Source organism: Cynara cardunculus (assembly GCF_001531365.2).
Source record: "Cynara cardunculus var. scolymus isolate 2C chromosome LG 2, CcrdV1, whole genome shotgun sequence".
NCBI classification, from domain to species: Eukaryota; Viridiplantae; Streptophyta; class Magnoliopsida; order Asterales; family Asteraceae; genus Cynara; species Cynara cardunculus.
This window is the reverse complement of record NC_037529.1, coordinates 12001164-12019713: the sequence shown is the minus strand read 5'-3', so window position 1 is coordinate 12019713 and position 18550 is coordinate 12001164. Positions and strand designations below refer to the sequence as shown.

Sequence of the window (18550 nt, the reverse complement as noted above, 5' to 3'; positions counted from 1 at the left end):
TTTCATGATATAAGCATGTTGAATGAATGATGTATGTATTATGTAATGCTCTTGCACATAGTGCCAGTAAATTAACATGGCTTGAAAGTTAGTGAGTAGCTTCTTTTTAAACACTCTTTGTATAGTTTATATTTTAAACACTAACTAATAATGAGTTCTGCACATATAAGATCTTTGATTGAAATGGTGAATTCATATGTACAACTTCTGGGGGTWTTGTTTGTGAGGGTTTTTCATAAATGAAATGGAAGTGTTTTTTAATTGGSAGAGACAGATTTGCAAAATAGCTTGGCATTCCACATAAACTCCCCTTATGTGGAATCTTGGGCAGCAACGAGGTTCCACTGGATGTGCTTGCTTGTCTAGCCTAACTARAAACTTTAAACTCAATCTCGTGGTGTGTTGTGAATATGAGAATGCTATGAYATATGCAGTTTCGAAGTGGATTAATTTGCGAGAGGAGTTTTAGACAATTTGGAATTGAATTATAATCTAATCTCTTTTTGGGATCAAGAGCAATTAACATGGGATTGGTGAAATTAGTCTTGTAGCTGTAATCCAGTTCCTTATCATCAGAATCCATAAAACATCATCTGGTGTTATCTTTGTACYTGTAATTCTGAGCACATATGTGTTGTTTTTCATGTAGTTGTCGGTTCCCGGATGCACAAGACTTAGTATTGAGGGAATCTTGAATAACTTGAAGGCTTTCAAGTCACGTAAAGGTAGTTCAGGTATCAAACATATAAGAACAAGTGGGTTCTATGGCATAACGCATGAGCACTTGAAAGAGTTGATGAGATCAAATGCATCCTGTCACGATTTACCTACCAAAACAAAGATGTAGGTTTTTTTTATTTGCAGCAATATTATTGACATATAATCAAGCAGGTTGATGCATCTAACTTGCTTATGTGATTCCTATTTCCAATCCATGCATGTTGGCTGTTGTTTATGGTTTCCGTTGATTATGCTTTGGTTATTTTGCTTTTGTGGCATTGTAAGGGTGTTTACCAATCTTGAGTGCAAGGTTTTCTGTCCGGGAATTTTTAGAAGTGGTGYCAGGATTTGACTATAAAAATAAATTTGTTGAAATATTTCATAATATTTGTATATATTGTTGAAAACCATGTTGCCTATAAATACCAGCAGGCCACATTTACATGCATACTTGTTAGGATCATAAACCATGTTGCCTATAAATACCAGCAGGCCACATTTTTATCCATAATCGATATGCCCATTTTTATCCATAATCCATAATCAGTTGTGGTTGATGTAGAAATTTTATATGACATACCAACAATGTAAAAGTCTATGCAACCTGTTTAAAAGGAATACCGGCACTTTGCTTTTGTAGATACTCTGAGAGTTTGTATGCACTATTATCAATTGGAGGACTATACTTTTGATGTCAGGTGCAAATAATTTTGCAGTACTCTAGCTTGCTTTCTCTGGATGTGCAAGGTCAAATGGGGTGCTTAATGCAGGGTATATCGGTTTCCAGACCATGCATCGAGCTTATGATGCTGTATTTCTTCAAAAGAGAGCATTTGTAAGTTTATAGTAATTAATATCAGGTTTGAAATCTCTGCTCGATWTCTACATCTCCTGTACAAATTTATCATCTCCAGGTTTGAAATTTATCATCTTCGGGTTTATCAACTCCAGGTATGAAGATGATGTTGTTTCTATTGCTAATCTCAGTTGTTGGTTCAGATCTGATGGTTGATRATGGCTCAGGGGTTAAAATTGCCCCAGTGGTGAGATGGGTTTCCACAGCTCTTGGTTCAACTGACTTGCTTGGTTTGCCTTCAAGTTTTGCTTCATTCGATTATTTTTTGTTATTGGTTCCGTGTTTTGCTAAACTGTTTTTTTGTCTCACTGGCAAGTTTGMTGCATKGTTGCTTATATGYTGAAAGGGTTTGSTGGATAGAGATTTTTCAACTGATAAATGTGCTGCAACATCATATAAGATGAAGTCATGCTTTTCAAGATGCAGGATCTGATGATGGAGCCTTGGATAGTTARAAACAATATGTATCTACATGTCTTTTAGTCAAAAAGAAGTTGTCWTGTAATGGAAATGCTTGACTTTATGCTATATTATGTTAATAATGGTGTTTTTTATGGATTTCTTTTTCGTTCAAATGTATGATCATTGGAATAAATGAGAGCAAGATAGTCAAGAACAACTTGAGATAAATATATATATATATATATATATATATATATATATTGCTAGAATGATGACATATAGAACCAGCTTTGCATCCTGCTGCATTGTACGGGTAGACAACTAGTATGATCAAAAACAGGTTTTCAATACCAAATCGTACCAAAAACAAATCAAGTTGTCCAATTTTGATGAAGATTGCAAGAACAAAATATGAACATTCAAGAACACGGATCACCAAAAAATTCAAAATTGATTCTTGAAATCAATTCAATTATGAAATTGGATGATTCTAATCAATTCCAAATTGAAATTCAAACACAATACAATCAATCAAACATCAAAATTCAAACAAATTATGAGAATTCAATTCAGACAGTGAATAGAAAGTGTCGATCAAGAAAATGTCCAATTATGATTCAATTTGGTCTGATTCAATCCAATCCAATTCTCTAAGTTGTTGTAATCTGCTCTGATACCAATTGATAGTCCTAGAAGATTAATCAATTACAAAAATATGATTCAAGATCACTAATAGAAAATATAGAATATAGAGAGAGTATAAATTGTAGAGAGAGAAATTTGTTGAAATATGGTTTATATGTTCAATCTTAACTTTTGGTATCTTTTGGATTAATTTGCAAGGATACAAAATTTAAGGATTGTTCGTGTATATAGTTGATTGTTCAAGGGATAAAGGACTGCGCTTCACTTTTCGTATTTCTTCAAGGGTAGCAGAGCTATTGTTTAATTCTCCAGGGTGCATTTCGTAAATTCTTTCGCCTGAGTATAAATACTCTTTTTTCTTCTTTTTAGCTCAGATTTGCTTCTTCTTTTTTTCAAAATCTCTCGATTGTACTTTGTTCTTCAGATTCTTTATCTTAGCTTTATTAGCTAAGATTAGATTTAGGGTTTATCTTTGTAACATTGTTGTTATCATGAATAAATCTTTGGATTGCAAGTTTTATCAAAATCTTCACAGCTTCAAGTGCATTAGATTCTTCAAAGATTACAAATGAAATCTCTTCCCACTAACACACTACCAAGACACCTATATACATACAAGAGAACACACTAAGGCTTAAAGCTTGGATAAAACATATTAAGCACAAAAACTTAATCTTAACAAAACCGCATCGTGAATATTCTAAACCGCGTTTTCCATTGCGATATGGTGTGAGTGGTTTGTGCGGTTTCGTGATTTAGATGAACACCCCTAACAAACCGATATCTACCACACCATTCAATTCCCAACCACCCTACTTACTCATCTACTCCCCCATTGAACGGTTTCATCTATAAAAAGTGGTGGGGGACCATCAAATACCCCACATATTTTGATTGGGTGCTGACACATGGCACGTCCGCAATATTGCGAACGTGGGCCGATTTTGTAAAAAATGTCGTTTAGCCAGGTTCGCAAGTTACGGACCTGGATGTTGCGGATGCAATGACATTTGGATCAACGCGGAAGAGGAATTGCTAGAAAACCAATTTGGATGGATATAATGACTATTTGAGTCAATTTCCCAATTTGCATTCTAATTCTATTTTATTTGCATCAAAATTCAAATATTAAAAGTGGTTAATTAAATAAATAATCACAAAAGAAATATATTAGAACAATAATTTCCCATATCTTAAAATAATTTTCTACATTATTATTTTTAATTTATTTTAAAATAAATGTTTACTTTTAAATCTCCTTATTATAAAGGGTAAAGTTGTTTTTTTAATTTATTAAAAAGTATAATAATTACATATTCATAAAAAATGTATGTTTTTTGTCAACCGTGAACATTTATTTTGAAACAATGGAAATATTTTCAAACAACTTTGACCTATGTAAGTCAAACTTTCTCAAAGGTCACCAGTTCGAGGTTGACGCAAACTGGCCCGACTTCACAGGTTAAAAGAACACAAATAGAAGTTGAAGCGTTCATCCACCGTTGCCGAAAAAGCAGTAGTCAAGAGGGTCGAAACTGAACTATGATCCATTCGTATAAATATTCGATACAATCTATCAATCTACTTCTAAAATCAAACACAACTCTCGACTCCATCCATACTCAAGAAGCATCTCACCATTAATTACTAACATTTTACAATAAACCCAACATCGAACAAAAACCGACGTCGGCGTACAAAGATCGAACTCTGATCCCGACATCCATCATCTCTCCACAGCCATCGTACAAAGATCGAGCATGCTCGCCCCAAATGAATCAGCGCAATCAACAGTTATGTTTGGTTTCTTGGAGGGTAAAAGTGGTCGTGTCTCGTTTTTGTAACGAATCATTATTTAGTGCAATGAGCATCGGTACCTTGTAGCAGACAGTTGGTGTAACCGAGGCCATGAAGGAATTTTCGAATCTCTTTTGAAGTGCTGTTGCTGGCTTGTAAAAGTCTTTCGTCTTCTTCATAGATCAAATACGGAGCTTCACCTTTCTTTCTTGATAGCAACTTTTTCGCACCTTTTAAAACGTGATACTCCCAACCCTGTACATCTATTTTCAGAAGTAACACGGGTTCTTCCTCCGGGATCACTTTATCGAGGGGAATGGATCGTACTTGAAGTTCAATTTCTTCATTCGATTTGAAAGCCAACTTTGCACCAGTGGCTGAAACTGCACTGTTGTCTAACCGTCCGACCAACTGGCAACGAATCCAAAGAACCCATGTTAATAAGGTACGACAGTTTAACATGTTGTTAACCCTTAAGGGTGGTTCAACCTGTAAAACCTCAAGTCCAGTGGTCATCAATTCGAGGGGCCACTGGAGGTTTGACTGGCTGTTAACTTTAGGGCCTTCGGGATTAGTCGAGCCATGTGCAAACTGGCCTAGACGACCACAATTATCCAAAAGTAACATATGGTCGGGGTGGGATATCAAACTAATATCGATCAAGAAAAGTAAGGCGAAGGCCTGTTTTCAACAATTAGAGAAAGAAGACAAAAGAGGGGCTCATCCTAGCAATCAACCCCATGTTAGTATGAGGGTTATTTAAAAGAATAAGCTTCTGACATATCTATACTATATTATAAAACATTTGACAAAAACTCTTAAAAACCATTTTTATGCATGATGTACTACTTATTGATGCATATTACTTAAATTTCATGATTACAAGTAAATTGTACACAAGTACAACTTATTAAATCTTCATGTTTAAATTCGTATAACTAACTGTAGATAAACGTAATCAAATACAAGATAAACTTCTCATTTTAAATATAAAATATAATTAGGATAATCTTTGAGTTCTAACAGAATACGTAATTATTGTCTTTATAAAAAAATTAATTATTAAATCAAAAATAAATTAATTCGTTATTAAACCTAAATTAAATTATAATAAAAAAATGAATTAAAGAAATTACACAAAAAAAACTAGAACTTTTATATATTTTTTTTAAATTTTTATGATATCTTCAAATTTATATTATACTAAAAAAACATTATCGATTTCTCAAAACCACAAAAAATTGTATTATAACATCGACAAAGACAAAGAATAAAACGAAACATTAAAATCAAGATGCACATTGTTGCATTGCACGAGTACCCTTCTAGTTATTTATAAATGTATGACCTTCTGACAGATTTAAGAATGTCTCTACCAACCAGAAAAATGCCGCTTCCTAACAGAATGATGCCTTAAAAATCTATTAGTCATGCATCTAAAAATAGTTGGCTAACAGAAGGATGCCTTAACCACAAGGGTGTGTGCCCGATTGGTTTGAGCTTGGACTCCAAAGGTCAAAAGTGCCTGGAGGTCCCAGGTTCGAATCCAAGAAGGAATGGAAATCCCTTTGTGGCCACGGAGCTTCAAATGCAGTGACTTCAGGCTACCAGCGAAGCAGGTGGTCGCCCAGGGATTATCCAGGTTAATCAAAAAAAAATTGTTGTCAAAAGATTATTCTCCTAAATAACCCATGGGCGTAACAACTCCTCATGGAACAAACTCAACGGCTCTATGTAACCCTGAACTAACTTCCAAAAGGGATCTTTAGAAGATGAATAAAGACAACCTTTAATCTATAAAAAGAGAACTACACAAGTCATAATGACGTTTAAGGCTATGTTTGGCAAACAATCTGATGGCTGAAACTAGCTAAATGACTAGTCATGTTTAGTAAGAAAAAACAAGTTGATAAGCAAGATAACAAAGTCGATGACCTAAAAGAACATGTTGAAAAATTGATTGAAGAAATTAAAAAGACATTCGGGAAAAACGTAGCGAAAACCTCTAGAGCTTATTGAAATGCTACTTGAAATATTTTCTGGAAAAGCTAGCTTAATGAGTACCTAACAGGACTTTCTTAATAACCTCAAAGAATAGGCTAGTTTATGGTTGCCATACATGGCCTAATCCTTTCTACATGCATATGAATATGATCTCTCTAAACTAGACTTCATGTCTTTCACTTGGAATCAATTTTCTTGCCAAAAACGAAACGCAAGATCTAACTCCCTTCGCTTTCGGTGAACGGTCCATACCTCATTAGCTCATCGAAAGTCAAAAGTGGAATTTTACATGAAAGTGGTGATAATTACGAAGATGCAGCTGCAAATACAGATTACAGCCATGTTCATTATTGTAAGAACATCAAACGTCTACTGATAGATACCTCTAATCAACCTTAAAGAACAGTAAAGAGGAAGCCATTAAAGATCACTGAGTTTTGTTAAGAATCACACATACCCATGAGGGATCATAGATGCATTTTAGTTACTGTGATCAGATTAGCGATGTTTGGATTTAGAGTAAAGATTCATATAAACAAGAAAACGTGATCAACATAGATGAAGTGAATCATCAAGAAACAAAATACCTTGTGGAATGTAATGTTTCCAACCCGATCAGAAGTAGCAGCTTCAAAAACGGTAACCAAATCGCCAACCCGATTGAAATAAATCCCATTACAGATACTCTGTAGATTCTCAAGAACCGGTTCAAATGCAAAAACCCGAAACCCCATCACAGCAGCGGCGAATGTAGCCATCCCTACATTTGCTCCGACGTCAACGAAAATCCCCGTTTTACCCTCACCCTTCATCTTCTCCAGCAGCTCCTGAACCGTTGCAGAGATGTCGGGTCTCCGGAATAACTTCCCCTTCAGGATCCGAACAATGTTCTTGTGGGGCTTATCAGGAAGTGTTCCGAAATCCGATAGAGAGTAGAGAAATGGGTGCTTGACACCTTCGACGAGGTTTGCGATGATTGGATGGGATTGAGGTGATTTGTAACAATCAAATGGTTGAATTAACGAGTTGGGGAGATTTATTAGGGTTTTAAAATTAGGGTTAGGGTTTGATGAGGTGGTGGTGTTGGAGGAGAGGTAGAAGAAGGTGAGGAGGAGGAGAGAGGTGGAGAAAAGGAGGAAGAGGGTTTTTGGGGTGGCGATTTTAATGGATCGATCTTTCTTCCAAGCATTTGCCATGGAAGTTGAATGTTGAATTTCAAGAACTCAATGGGGAAGATGGAAAGATTGGATCTTGAGACTTGAGAGGAGAGTGAAGTTGAGATGTATGTAAGCTACCGTGGAAAGTACAACAACTTATGCCAAAAGTATAATTCAGACATGAACGCTACAACCATAGACATTGTCCCACAAAGATAACTCACCTTCCTTGTGTTTGAGATTGATTATTTAATTTAAATTGTTTATTAACTAATGTGGTATTAAATTGGAGTGTTATAAAAAGTATTTGAATTAGCTTATAACGGTATTAAAAAGTAATAAGTTGATAAGTTGTTTTTTAGTGTATGGCAAATTTTACTTATATATGTAAAATGACAAAAAAAAACAATCTTTTATATTATTGACTTATGGGAGTGTTTGAGATTGCTTATTAACTTATTTGATTTTTTAATATATAAATTTTTTTTTCATCATTTATAATAATATATTTGACAAAAATTTATATCAATAAGATTAATAATTAATAAACATTAATAAAACAAGGTTAAAATGGTAAACTTGTAATAAGCAGTTTTTCATAAATCATGAAGTATTAACTTGTCAAAAACTGTTTATTACCGGTTTGACACCGGTATAAGCAGTTTTATTTTTCTTCATCCAAACACTAGCATTTAGCTTAACACCGGTGTCAGACTGAAATAAACCAAAAAAAAAATCTAAAATAAACAATCTCAAACAACCCCTTAAATGAAAATAAATTGACTTATAAACTAGCTTATTAAAAAGTTAATTGAGATTAATCTATGAGGAGTGTTTCTTTGTCACTTTCTCATATTATACTCTTATTTATATTATATTATAAATCATTTGACAAATACTTTTAAAAACCATTTTTTATGTATGAAGTATTTGTTATTGATGCATATTACTTAAAATTCAAGTTTATAAGTAATTGTACATAATTACAATTTATTAAACATCTATATTTAAATTCGTGTAACTAACTGTGGATAAACATAATCAAATAGAGGATAAATATTTTATTTTAAAATATAATTAAAATAATTATTGAGTTCTAACAGAATATTTAATTATTATCTTTATAAAAAAAATTATTAAACCTAAATTAATTTACTTCGTTACGTTAAATTAAATTATAATAAAAATTTTGAATTAGAAAAATACGCAAACAAGAACTTTTAAATAGTTAATTTGATACTAATATTGATATATCTTTTACAAAATTGATATGATATTTTTAAATTTATATTTTATTCAAAATAAAAAAAACATTATCGGTTTCTCAAAACCACATAAAATCGAATTATATCGACATGAATAAAAAATAAAACGAAACACTGAATGGAAATGTGTCTCGTATCCTTCTAGTTGATATTAATTATCATTAATTTATATTATTTTTAATTTATTAATTTATTTTATGTTTTTTAAATTTATTAATTAATTTTAACTATTAATTAATATTAATTTCAAATTATTAATTAATTTCTATTATTAATTATTAGTTCTAAATGATTAGTTAATTTTAATTATTAATTAATATTAATTTCAAATTATTAATTAATTTTAATTTTAAATTATTCATTTCGATTAATTACTGATTATTTAGAATTATTATTAGTTAAGATATGTAAATTTGATAAACTTTGTTTTTATTTATATTATATATAATGGTTATTTAAAATCATCATTTAATATAGATATTTTTATAATTTGTATTTGGTTATTAATTTTTAAACATGTTCTATTTGATCATTTTGCATTTATCAACTAGTTTCTACCAAACATATTTACTTCATCAGTTAGTTATCAACTATCAACTAGCTTATAAGTTATCGACTAGTTTATCAGCTAGTTCGCCATACATAGCCTTGGAGGGCTAAAATCAGGAATACAATTATACAAATCACATAATTCCTCGCATGGGTCGTATGTGAAAGATAGATGGGTAATTTCATTGCTTTTACAAAAAGACGACAAACAGGTTCAAATTTGAATCTGTGTGTTTCACGTATGAACTACATGTGAATCACACGGATTCGTATGTGAATCAATTAAGTAGTTCATATGTGAATCAGTTAACTAGTTCATGTAAATCACAAGGGTCCATATGTGAATCAGCTAATTACTTCATATGTGAATCAGTTAAAATCGTTCATATGTGAATCATGCGGGTTCACATATGAACCCCTTTGCCAACTATTTTGTAAAAATTATGAAACTAACCCTCTATTTTTCGCATAGCCGCAAATTTTGACTCGTCAAAGCTGCAAATTTTGACCAATCAAAGCCACAATTCTTGACTAATCAAATCCAATATTGATCCTATGAAGGGCTATGATCACTTCTTTATTTCTCAAATATTTATCACTTCTCAAAAATAACCTATGACTCTAATCTAATAAGTTTATCACTCTAATCTAACAACCTTAATTAATGTCCTGTTTTTAATGAAAGAAGGACATGATGATAACTTTTTCTTTTCTTGATTATTTTCGCTTTCTCTTTATAGATATCAAAATTTAGAATCAATTACTATTTTGTTTTATTAATTCAATCTTATGCGATGTTATTTATATGTAACAATAAATTATTTTTAATTTTCATTAATTGATAAATATCTTTTATATTTAATTAGTTTATTGTACTATTAATTTAATTTTCACTCGTTTACTTTCTCACATATACATTATTTAATGATAACATATAGAAAAAGATACATTTTTTATAAAATATATTTGACTATTTTAAATAATAAAAACATCACATGGGAAAACAAAATATAGTAAATATAAAGAATTTGTCTCTAAAAATCACCTAGAAACACCTAAGTTTTATTTCACGTAATAAAATAATTCAAGCGAGTGAACGAAAGACGTGGCAAGAGAGAGTTCGACTCGCGAACGATCAGCAAGTGAAGGACCGATCCTTTTGTTTTGCGCCACCAATACTGTTGCGAGACTGGTACTTGGCGGCTCACTAGCAATATATAGACCAAGGTCGCTAAAGTGAAACTAATTTAGTGTTGTTCGACAATGTGAAAGCAAAATAAAGTTGATGTGAAATGTGATGTGAAAGTGAAACACTAAAATGTTTTTTCATATTATGAAACAACATAATGTCACCAATGTGAAACAATAAATTGTTGTTTCACAAGGTGAAATAATGTAGTGTTGTTTCAAAATTTGAAAACAAAATAAAACAAAAGTTGACGTGAAATGTGATGTGATACACTAAAGTGTTGTTTCATAGTGTGAAAGAACACAATGTTGCTAATGTGAAGCGGTATAGTGCTGCTTCACATGGTGAAATGACGTAATGTTGCTTCACATTGTAGTGCTCTTCACATGGTGAAACAATGAAGTGCTGCTTCACATGGTGAAATGTTTCACATCGTGAAACAATATAGTGTTGTTTCACAATATGAAAAACTGTTTCACAATGTGAAAAGAAATAAAAAATGACGTGAAATATGATGTGGAATACTAAAGTATTGTTTTACAAGATGAAAAATATACGAGTTAAGTCAATTTTATTGTTTCATGTAAAAATTATAGTTACTAAAAAGATGTAAAAAAAACATATCAATACTTGTGTCTTATTAAATGAAAATAAGATGCTTGTTTTATATATATATATATATATATATATATATATATAGATTTAAAATTATATTGTAATTAATATAATTTTGATTTAAAAAAGATGGTATTTGATTTAATTTAAATTATATAATTTCAATAAGAGATAAAAAGGAAGAGATTTACTTTTATGCCCTTTTAAGAGTAATGTTTGTATGTGAATGACCCTATATATGCAAAATGTTACCTCCGAACCCTCACCATTGATTAATCTTGATCATGATTGAGATTAGTTCTGACAGTTCTCAACCTTTTTGTAGTTTTCATTTGATTTGTCCTCTATATATAGTAATATATATATATATATATATATATATATATATTACTTCTTTTTTTTGGAAGGGTGTTCCAAACTATATCTTGATTAATTCCAACAAATTAATTGTGACTACAATTATGATAAACTTAATTGCCACAATTATTGAGTACGCCTAGAATTGAACCCTGGACAGATAGAATATATTCACCACATCCCCTAGGACCTCAATCATTACGTCATAACCTTATGATTATTTTAACAGTTAAGAAGATAATTTATTAGGTCGTCTTATTTTTGTTTTAACAACTTTTTATAGCGCCTCTATATCAAACGTATAATTATTAACCCTAAAAACTTAAAAGTCTTGTTAAATACTCTATTCAAAATCCTTTTTAATTCTACCATACCATTTTTCACAATGTTGGTATATACTTTGGTGGTGGATATATCATGTGATAAAGTATCACCAAAGAAAAATTGGTTTGAAAGTGAGAAAATTAACGAAAAAGTATCAACATTTTTTATCAACACACTTATGATAATTTATTGCATAATCTACCAAGTCAAATAGCCGCTAATCTTATGGATCTCATGTTAATAAACCTCGTTTAAATTGCGACATGTTCATTTGTTTGATATGTTTTTCATACTTATTTTGCTGAATAAAAATAGAAAACTGTTAAAATACTAAATAACTACTGTATCAAGTTATTTATGTGGACATAAAACAAAAAACAAAAAACAAAAAACAAACAGCATATGGTTTGATGTTACTGGTCTCAAACACTTTGTAAGGATGTGAGACAAAACCAAAACTATCATTTACAATTACCCTTTAGTTAATGCGTTAAATTACGTAAGAATCAGATATATATGACGTGACACTAACATTTAACATTAAATATTTAGTGGAACTTTGCCATAACATTGGCAATAGATAATGGCCTTTTGGTACAAGTTAATCAAATACTATGTTTACATTATGGTTTTATTATCTTCTTCTTATATCCTACCAAAATTACTCATCTATTTAATACCCTTTAACTTAACCATTTTGCTCCATCTTTCTACCATATTTATCGGTATGATCTCCTTGTTCGTTAGCGCTCTCTCTCTCTCTCTCTCTCTCTCTCTCTCTACATACATAACATTATGTACATAGACATGTATATATGTGTGTGTGTTTCTGTTGTGTTAATGAAGCTTAATGGTGATTTACAGGATATGTTTCCATTGATGTTAATTCTTGGTTTGGTTGCTAGTACCATTGCTTGGCCGATCGACAATTTCGATGTCTTTGATTACGGAGCTACTGGTTTTGGAGAAGTTGATGATTCTCAAGTATGGTTTATGGTCAAATGTTTGGAGTTGTTGACTTTCAAAATCTTTTTATTTGACTTTGTATGGTAAATAAAGCATTGGTTTCTAGAAAATGCAAACAAAATTACTACATTTTACAAGAATAAGTGATTTTAACCAAAAATGACCGTCTTTTTGTAAACAATTTGTTGAACACTAGTCGTTTTGGCAATTAGTACGTGTTCGTTGCAGTATTTTTGCAAGAACGACGGTCAGTTTATAGCAAAAAAACAAATAATAAGTTCATTTGATTTTAGGATGATTAACTTTCTAAACAACGTTAACGTGGTCAATTTTAGCCCCATTTTTACAAAAAAATGTACAAAAACCATAATCCACAAGAATAAATGTTTTAAAAAAAAGGTTTGTGATACTCACCAAACTGTTTCTATGTTACTGGTCCCACAACTATCATGAAAGAAGTAATTGATTACAACGTCTTGTAGGTGGGCCCAGATCGAAAATTCGATGAAAAAGTGATTTTTTTTATTAACCTCGATATCACGAGCCAACTAATCCCAGAGCGACCACTTGCTTTGCAGATAGCCTAGAGTCACCGCATTTGAACCTCCATAGCCACAAGAGAATTTTTATTCCTCCTTGGATTTGAACCTGAGATCTCCTAGTACTTTTGACATTTGAAGTCAAGCTCAAACCAATCAGACACCACCCTTGTGGTTGAAAAAATGATTTTTTTTCATTTAATAAAACAGGATGTGGTGTTTTTTCAGGCATTTGTGAATGCATGGAGAGATGCATGTAATGCAGAAACAGAAGGTGAAGCAGGTGTGATTGTTCCTGAAGTGGGGACTTTCTTGTTGAATCCCATCATGTTTTATGGACCATGCAACCCTCAAATCATTCATTTCATGGTAAGCAAACCATTTTCTTTATCTTTTTAATTATTTTACAATTTAAGAAAATACCATTTCAAATATTTAATAATTTATTTCCAACTTTGCTTTAATTACTTACTATAACACGTTCATATAACGCATGTAGTTGCTGGTCCTGCAAATTTAACGGTCATATTAAGTATTGTATTATGATGGTTATGATCAATATTGTAATATGTCAATTTTGTTGCGATCGAGGATAAATTGAAAATTTGATGTTTGTTTAATAATAAGATTAAAAATGTGTTTTAACTAGGTATGGGAATGAGACACGCCAATTGGGGAACCTGTTGTACCTGTCCCTCCAGGATGGAGGATTCCCACAAAACATGGGATTGGACAGGGATCCCTGAAAGTTAAAAAACGGGGAAGAGGCCAAGTAACGTGATCGTTGACCCACCTCATCCATGTATATTAGATATATTGTATATTTATTGTTGGCGGGGCTTAATCATTTGAGAACCTTAAAATTTGTAAGGTCCGTAAGAATTTCTATTTTAATGTTTTGTTTCACATGATTATTTTCGTCTAAGGATGGTATGTAATGCATTAGTTAGCATATATTTATTTCATAATGTGTTTATATCATATATATATTCGATTCACAATGTGAAACTTTTTTACATTTATTTTTGTTTCACAAACATACCAAAAGTGTACACATTGTGAAACAATTATATGTTAATCAATATTTTAAATCTTAGTCTTAGATGGGAAAAAAAATCATATGAAATAACACATGATGCACAAGTTCTCAAAGTTATCACAATTTGATGGGTTCTCAAAAATAGGTCCCCTTATTGTTGGATATATTATTTATAAAAAAAATAAATTTAGATTTTTTAGATTTAGAAAAGAGTTCTTTGATATTTTTTTTTCTTATAAACATTTTCTTTGGCTTGTATTACTACTCTTTTAGACAAAAAAAAAACATAGAGAACCAAAAAACATTAACAATTACATAATATGTTCTGATTTTGTTTACATATGAATATTTGATACTCCATAGAATTTCATATTAAGGACGCAGATGTAATCATATTCCCTTTGGGGACGGGGACGTAATTAGAGATTTTGGGGGGGGGGGGGGTGGACCAGGATTAGGGTCTCATACCCCGCCCCGTCTTGTTCATGTCTAGCAGTACTTTTATCTATTTAATTATAATAACAAATCAAAAACTGTATTTCAATTTGTGTTTTTTTATAAATCAATATCAGAATCAAATTTGCTACATATGACAACCATTTATCGGATTTTATAAACTGCTTTTGCTTTTCTAACAACACAACATTTGTCAGACCACATTTTTTATATGCTTCCGAAAAAATGTATTCAAAAACTTTGTTAATCGAGGTATAAATGTGGATTTGAAATAAATAATTTCAAAAGTCTTTGAACAGCTTTTCGTATACATAACTTCATTTCCCAGATTTTAGGTACAATTATCGCTCCTAGTTCACCTACATCATGGGACGGTCTCGATTCAAGCCAATGGATAGCATTTAAAGACGTTACAGGTCTTAACGTGTATGGATCGGGCCTTATAAACGGGCAGGGCATGCTTTGGTGGGACCAATCATGTCGATATCATCCAAACAAGGTACGTCAAATAAACCCCAAATCAAATGTTGCTTATCGAAAACTGCAAGTCCGAAAGTTTCCCGAGCCCGAATGACATGGATGTTTTCATGCTTCTAGGACGGTTGCACCAAACTCGCACCAACTGTAAGTATAGGTGTTTTTATAATACGTAGACTTAGATCACCTGAGAACAATTATGTTTGGGGAGAACTATGAGAATATCTCTTATTCTTTGGATGAGCTTTTTTATATTATGGTTCATAACAACACGGTGGCATTTTTGTAAATAAATGGAACTCCAATGAATGTACCTTCACCTTCACCTTCACCTCCATCTTCATCTATTTTCACATACTTTCAACCATTGATTTAAAAGAGATCAATGACTCCGACGTGTTGTCACCATTCTCACCGAAACCAACCCTGTGAATATATAACAAAAAGGGCCAATATTGTTGCAGGTACTCAATTTCTTATCATGCAATGAAGGCACATTGAGCAACATTCACATTGTCAATAGCCCACAAACTCATGTGCTAATAATTGATTCCAAAGGGTTTAATGTGGATAATGTGATGATCCAATCTCCCCAAAATACCCCCAATACTGATGGTATTCACATCCACTCTTCTCACTTTGTCAAAATCACCAACTCCATAATCGGCTCAGGTTCGCAACCAAACAAACTCACTATATTTCATCTGAATATAGGCTCCAAGGGTAAATAGGCCTTACCTCTGTTTCAAGAAACAGAAATGTTGTTCCTGAAAAGATTGCAGCCATTATAGCAATCAAAACAACCATGACATATAATTTTAATATGTCCAGGACAAATGAATTGACAAGTTTGCCCCTGCTACCAACAGGTGATGACTGCATTTCAATAGGAGACTTTACATCCAACATTGATATAGCCAATATAAAATGTGGACCTGGGCATGGTATAAGGTGTGCAATCCCCTCCCCCACCCTACCACCAAGGGTAAAAAAGGCAAGCAAAATATTCATAAAATTCCATTTTCTGTGGTTTGTTAACAGCATTGGGAGCTTAGGGAAGGATGGAGAAATGGTGCAAGTCGAGAACATACACATAAGTGATTCGTCGTTCAAACAAACCACAAATGGAGCTCGAATCAAGACTTGGCAGGTCGGACAAGGGAACGTTCGACATGTTATTTTCGAGAATCTCGTATTTGATGATGTTGAGAACCCGATAATTATCGACCAATACTACTGTGCTGTTCGTGGCATGTGCAAAGAAGAGGTAATAACCATTTGGGTTCTTGCATAAATGTATATGATTACCAAAATTATGCTGAAAAATTCCGGCTTTTTTGTTCAATCAAGAAAACTGGCGTCAAAATAAGCGATGTGGTTTACAAGAATCTTTACGGAACATCTTCTAGCAAGATTGCTATCAATTTAAACTGTAGCAGATACGTACCTTGCTCTGGGATTTCAATGAAAAATATAAACTTGGTGTCGACTCAGCCTGGGAACCCAGTGACATCTAGCTGCACAAATGCCGTTGGAACGGAAGTTGGAGTGAATCCAGCCTGTCTCAGGAACTAGATCTCATCCAAATCGCAATCACGAGGGTTCATCATGAGATTATTGCATATTCTGAACTAATATCTATATAAATTTGAGATCTTTATAGTAATATATTCCAAGAAAAACCTTATCTTGGACAGCATACATCAGTAATGAAATACTATTGCTTGTTGCTTACAAGTTACACATTATCAACCATTTTCTCCGTTTCTTGATTCCCACCGTGGATCTCATTTCCAGAGAACCATGAAACGAAACTAGAAATGGAGGAAAATGGGATAATCGACTTCAGGAAGACGGGCATACTGAAATTATCAGATACAATGCTTCGCATGGAAATCTTTGTCAGATAGCATACCACCGATGAGGGTCTTGATCCTCTCGGCCCCAGGGCCTGGTTTCAGTTGAGTTGCATTCTTGACTATACTCTCGGCAATAGTTTTATTTGTATCACTTCTATCAAACCAATTGCCTGCATATTCACAGAAAGAATGAATAAACAGAACTTATATATTACTAAGATGGTACAATTTGATATGAATTCTTCGATTTCAAGAAATCTTTTATTTTGTAGATTAAACATTGTAACAATTACTCCGAGCATAATATATTGGTGTCAAAATTGTAACCAAATTCATAGAATATTATGAATTTAAGTAGTTAGGTTGACCTCTGAAAGTTAAATTGTACTACAATAAGTCGAACACACGGGCAACAAAATAATAATTATAATAAAGAAAATAGTTCAGAGGATGGAATTACTTGTCACAAACCCATCGGGTTCACGTCCTAGAAGTTGCAAGTCAATTTTGTCGAGTAATTCCTTGTCTTCACCAAATTTTCTGGCGAATGGTGCATGGCTTTCTACCATTCTTTCGTAATCATCAATGGAAAGAAAATGTGGGTGTTGTTTTGGAGGATTATCCCAAGAAATGAAATGAAGGTCGTGATTTACAGTCGTATTTTTAAACTCTTCGGCATTGCAGATTACTGTGTGAAAATACCCTTCTGGAGATGAAAGAAAGTTGGCATAGTACATGAGGACGATTCTTGGAAGGTTATCCCAACCCCATAAACAATATTCTATGAAGGGCCGGGAAAGCATCATCCAAGCAGAACCTGCAAAGATCATGGGTATTTTTAGAATTATATTAGTTTCAGTTTAAAGCAGAGAGTATAACTAGAACTCCATCACTACTACTGTAAACTTGTGTTACACCTATTGACCATCCACGAATTCGATAATGAGTACAATAAAGTATAACAATTTTCTGGTATTAACTACTCTCTTAAAGCTGTGAGAAAAATTATGGCATTCTTGTGTGGACTTAGAAGTTGGAACAACTACAAAAATAAGCAAATGCAAACTCATATTCATAATAGCAAGGGGATTAGAAAGTTCATTTATTGCCCCTTGGTTGGGGGTCTCCACTGAAACAGCCGCTCTACTCTGAAGGTCAATTTATGTACATCCCACCTCTAAGTGGAAGATACCAGAGGCTAGTGTGGTTTGGTTTTTTAGTTTATGGCCGGTTATGGCATTAATTTTTAGCAGTTATCACTCGAATCCTAGTTTTACAATGAGAAAAAGTGTTGTTACGGTTTTGGGAAATTATGGTTTGACTAACACCCCCCC

At 32.6% G+C, this 18550-nt stretch overlaps 3 protein-coding genes across 3 annotated transcripts in view; 1 reads left to right on the top strand and 2 right to left on the bottom strand.

Annotated features, from left to right (window-relative positions):
• Nucleotides 1-4154: 4154 nt before the first annotated feature.
• Nucleotides 4155-7684, bottom strand: LOC112507022. The gene is made up of 2 exons (XM_025111410.1): nt 7012-7684; nt 4155-4831 (listed from the first exon to the last, which is right to left on the bottom strand). The coding sequence occupies exons 1-2, from the start codon at nt 7618-7620 to the stop codon at nt 4475-4477; spliced, it is 966 nt and encodes a 321-aa protein (XP_024967178.1). The 5' UTR covers nt 7621-7684; the 3' UTR covers nt 4155-4474.
• Nucleotides 7685-12720: 5036 nt separating this feature from the next.
• Nucleotides 12721-16932, top strand: LOC112505904 (polygalacturonase QRT2-like). The gene is made up of 7 exons (XM_025109944.1): nt 12721-12864; nt 13614-13754; nt 15209-15379; nt 15822-16029; nt 16227-16308; nt 16399-16624; nt 16708-16932. Exons 1-7 carry the CDS (start codon nt 12721-12723, stop codon nt 16930-16932), a joined length of 1197 nt encoding a protein of 398 aa, XP_024965712.1.
• A 46-nt stretch (nt 16933-16978) lies between these two features.
• LOC112506956 (beta-glucuronosyltransferase GlcAT14B-like) overlaps nt 16979-18550 on the bottom strand; it is a 5255-nt gene continuing 3683 nt past the window's right edge. Inside the window, exons 4-5 of the mRNA XM_025111306.1 lie at nt 17677-18033; nt 16979-17386 (exon numbers count right to left, since the gene is read on the bottom strand). Of these exons, the coding sequence (XP_024967074.1) occupies nt 17229-17386; nt 17677-18033 (515 nt within the window). The 3' untranslated portion in view covers nt 16979-17228. The remainder of the gene's footprint in view (nt 17387-17676; nt 18034-18550) is intronic.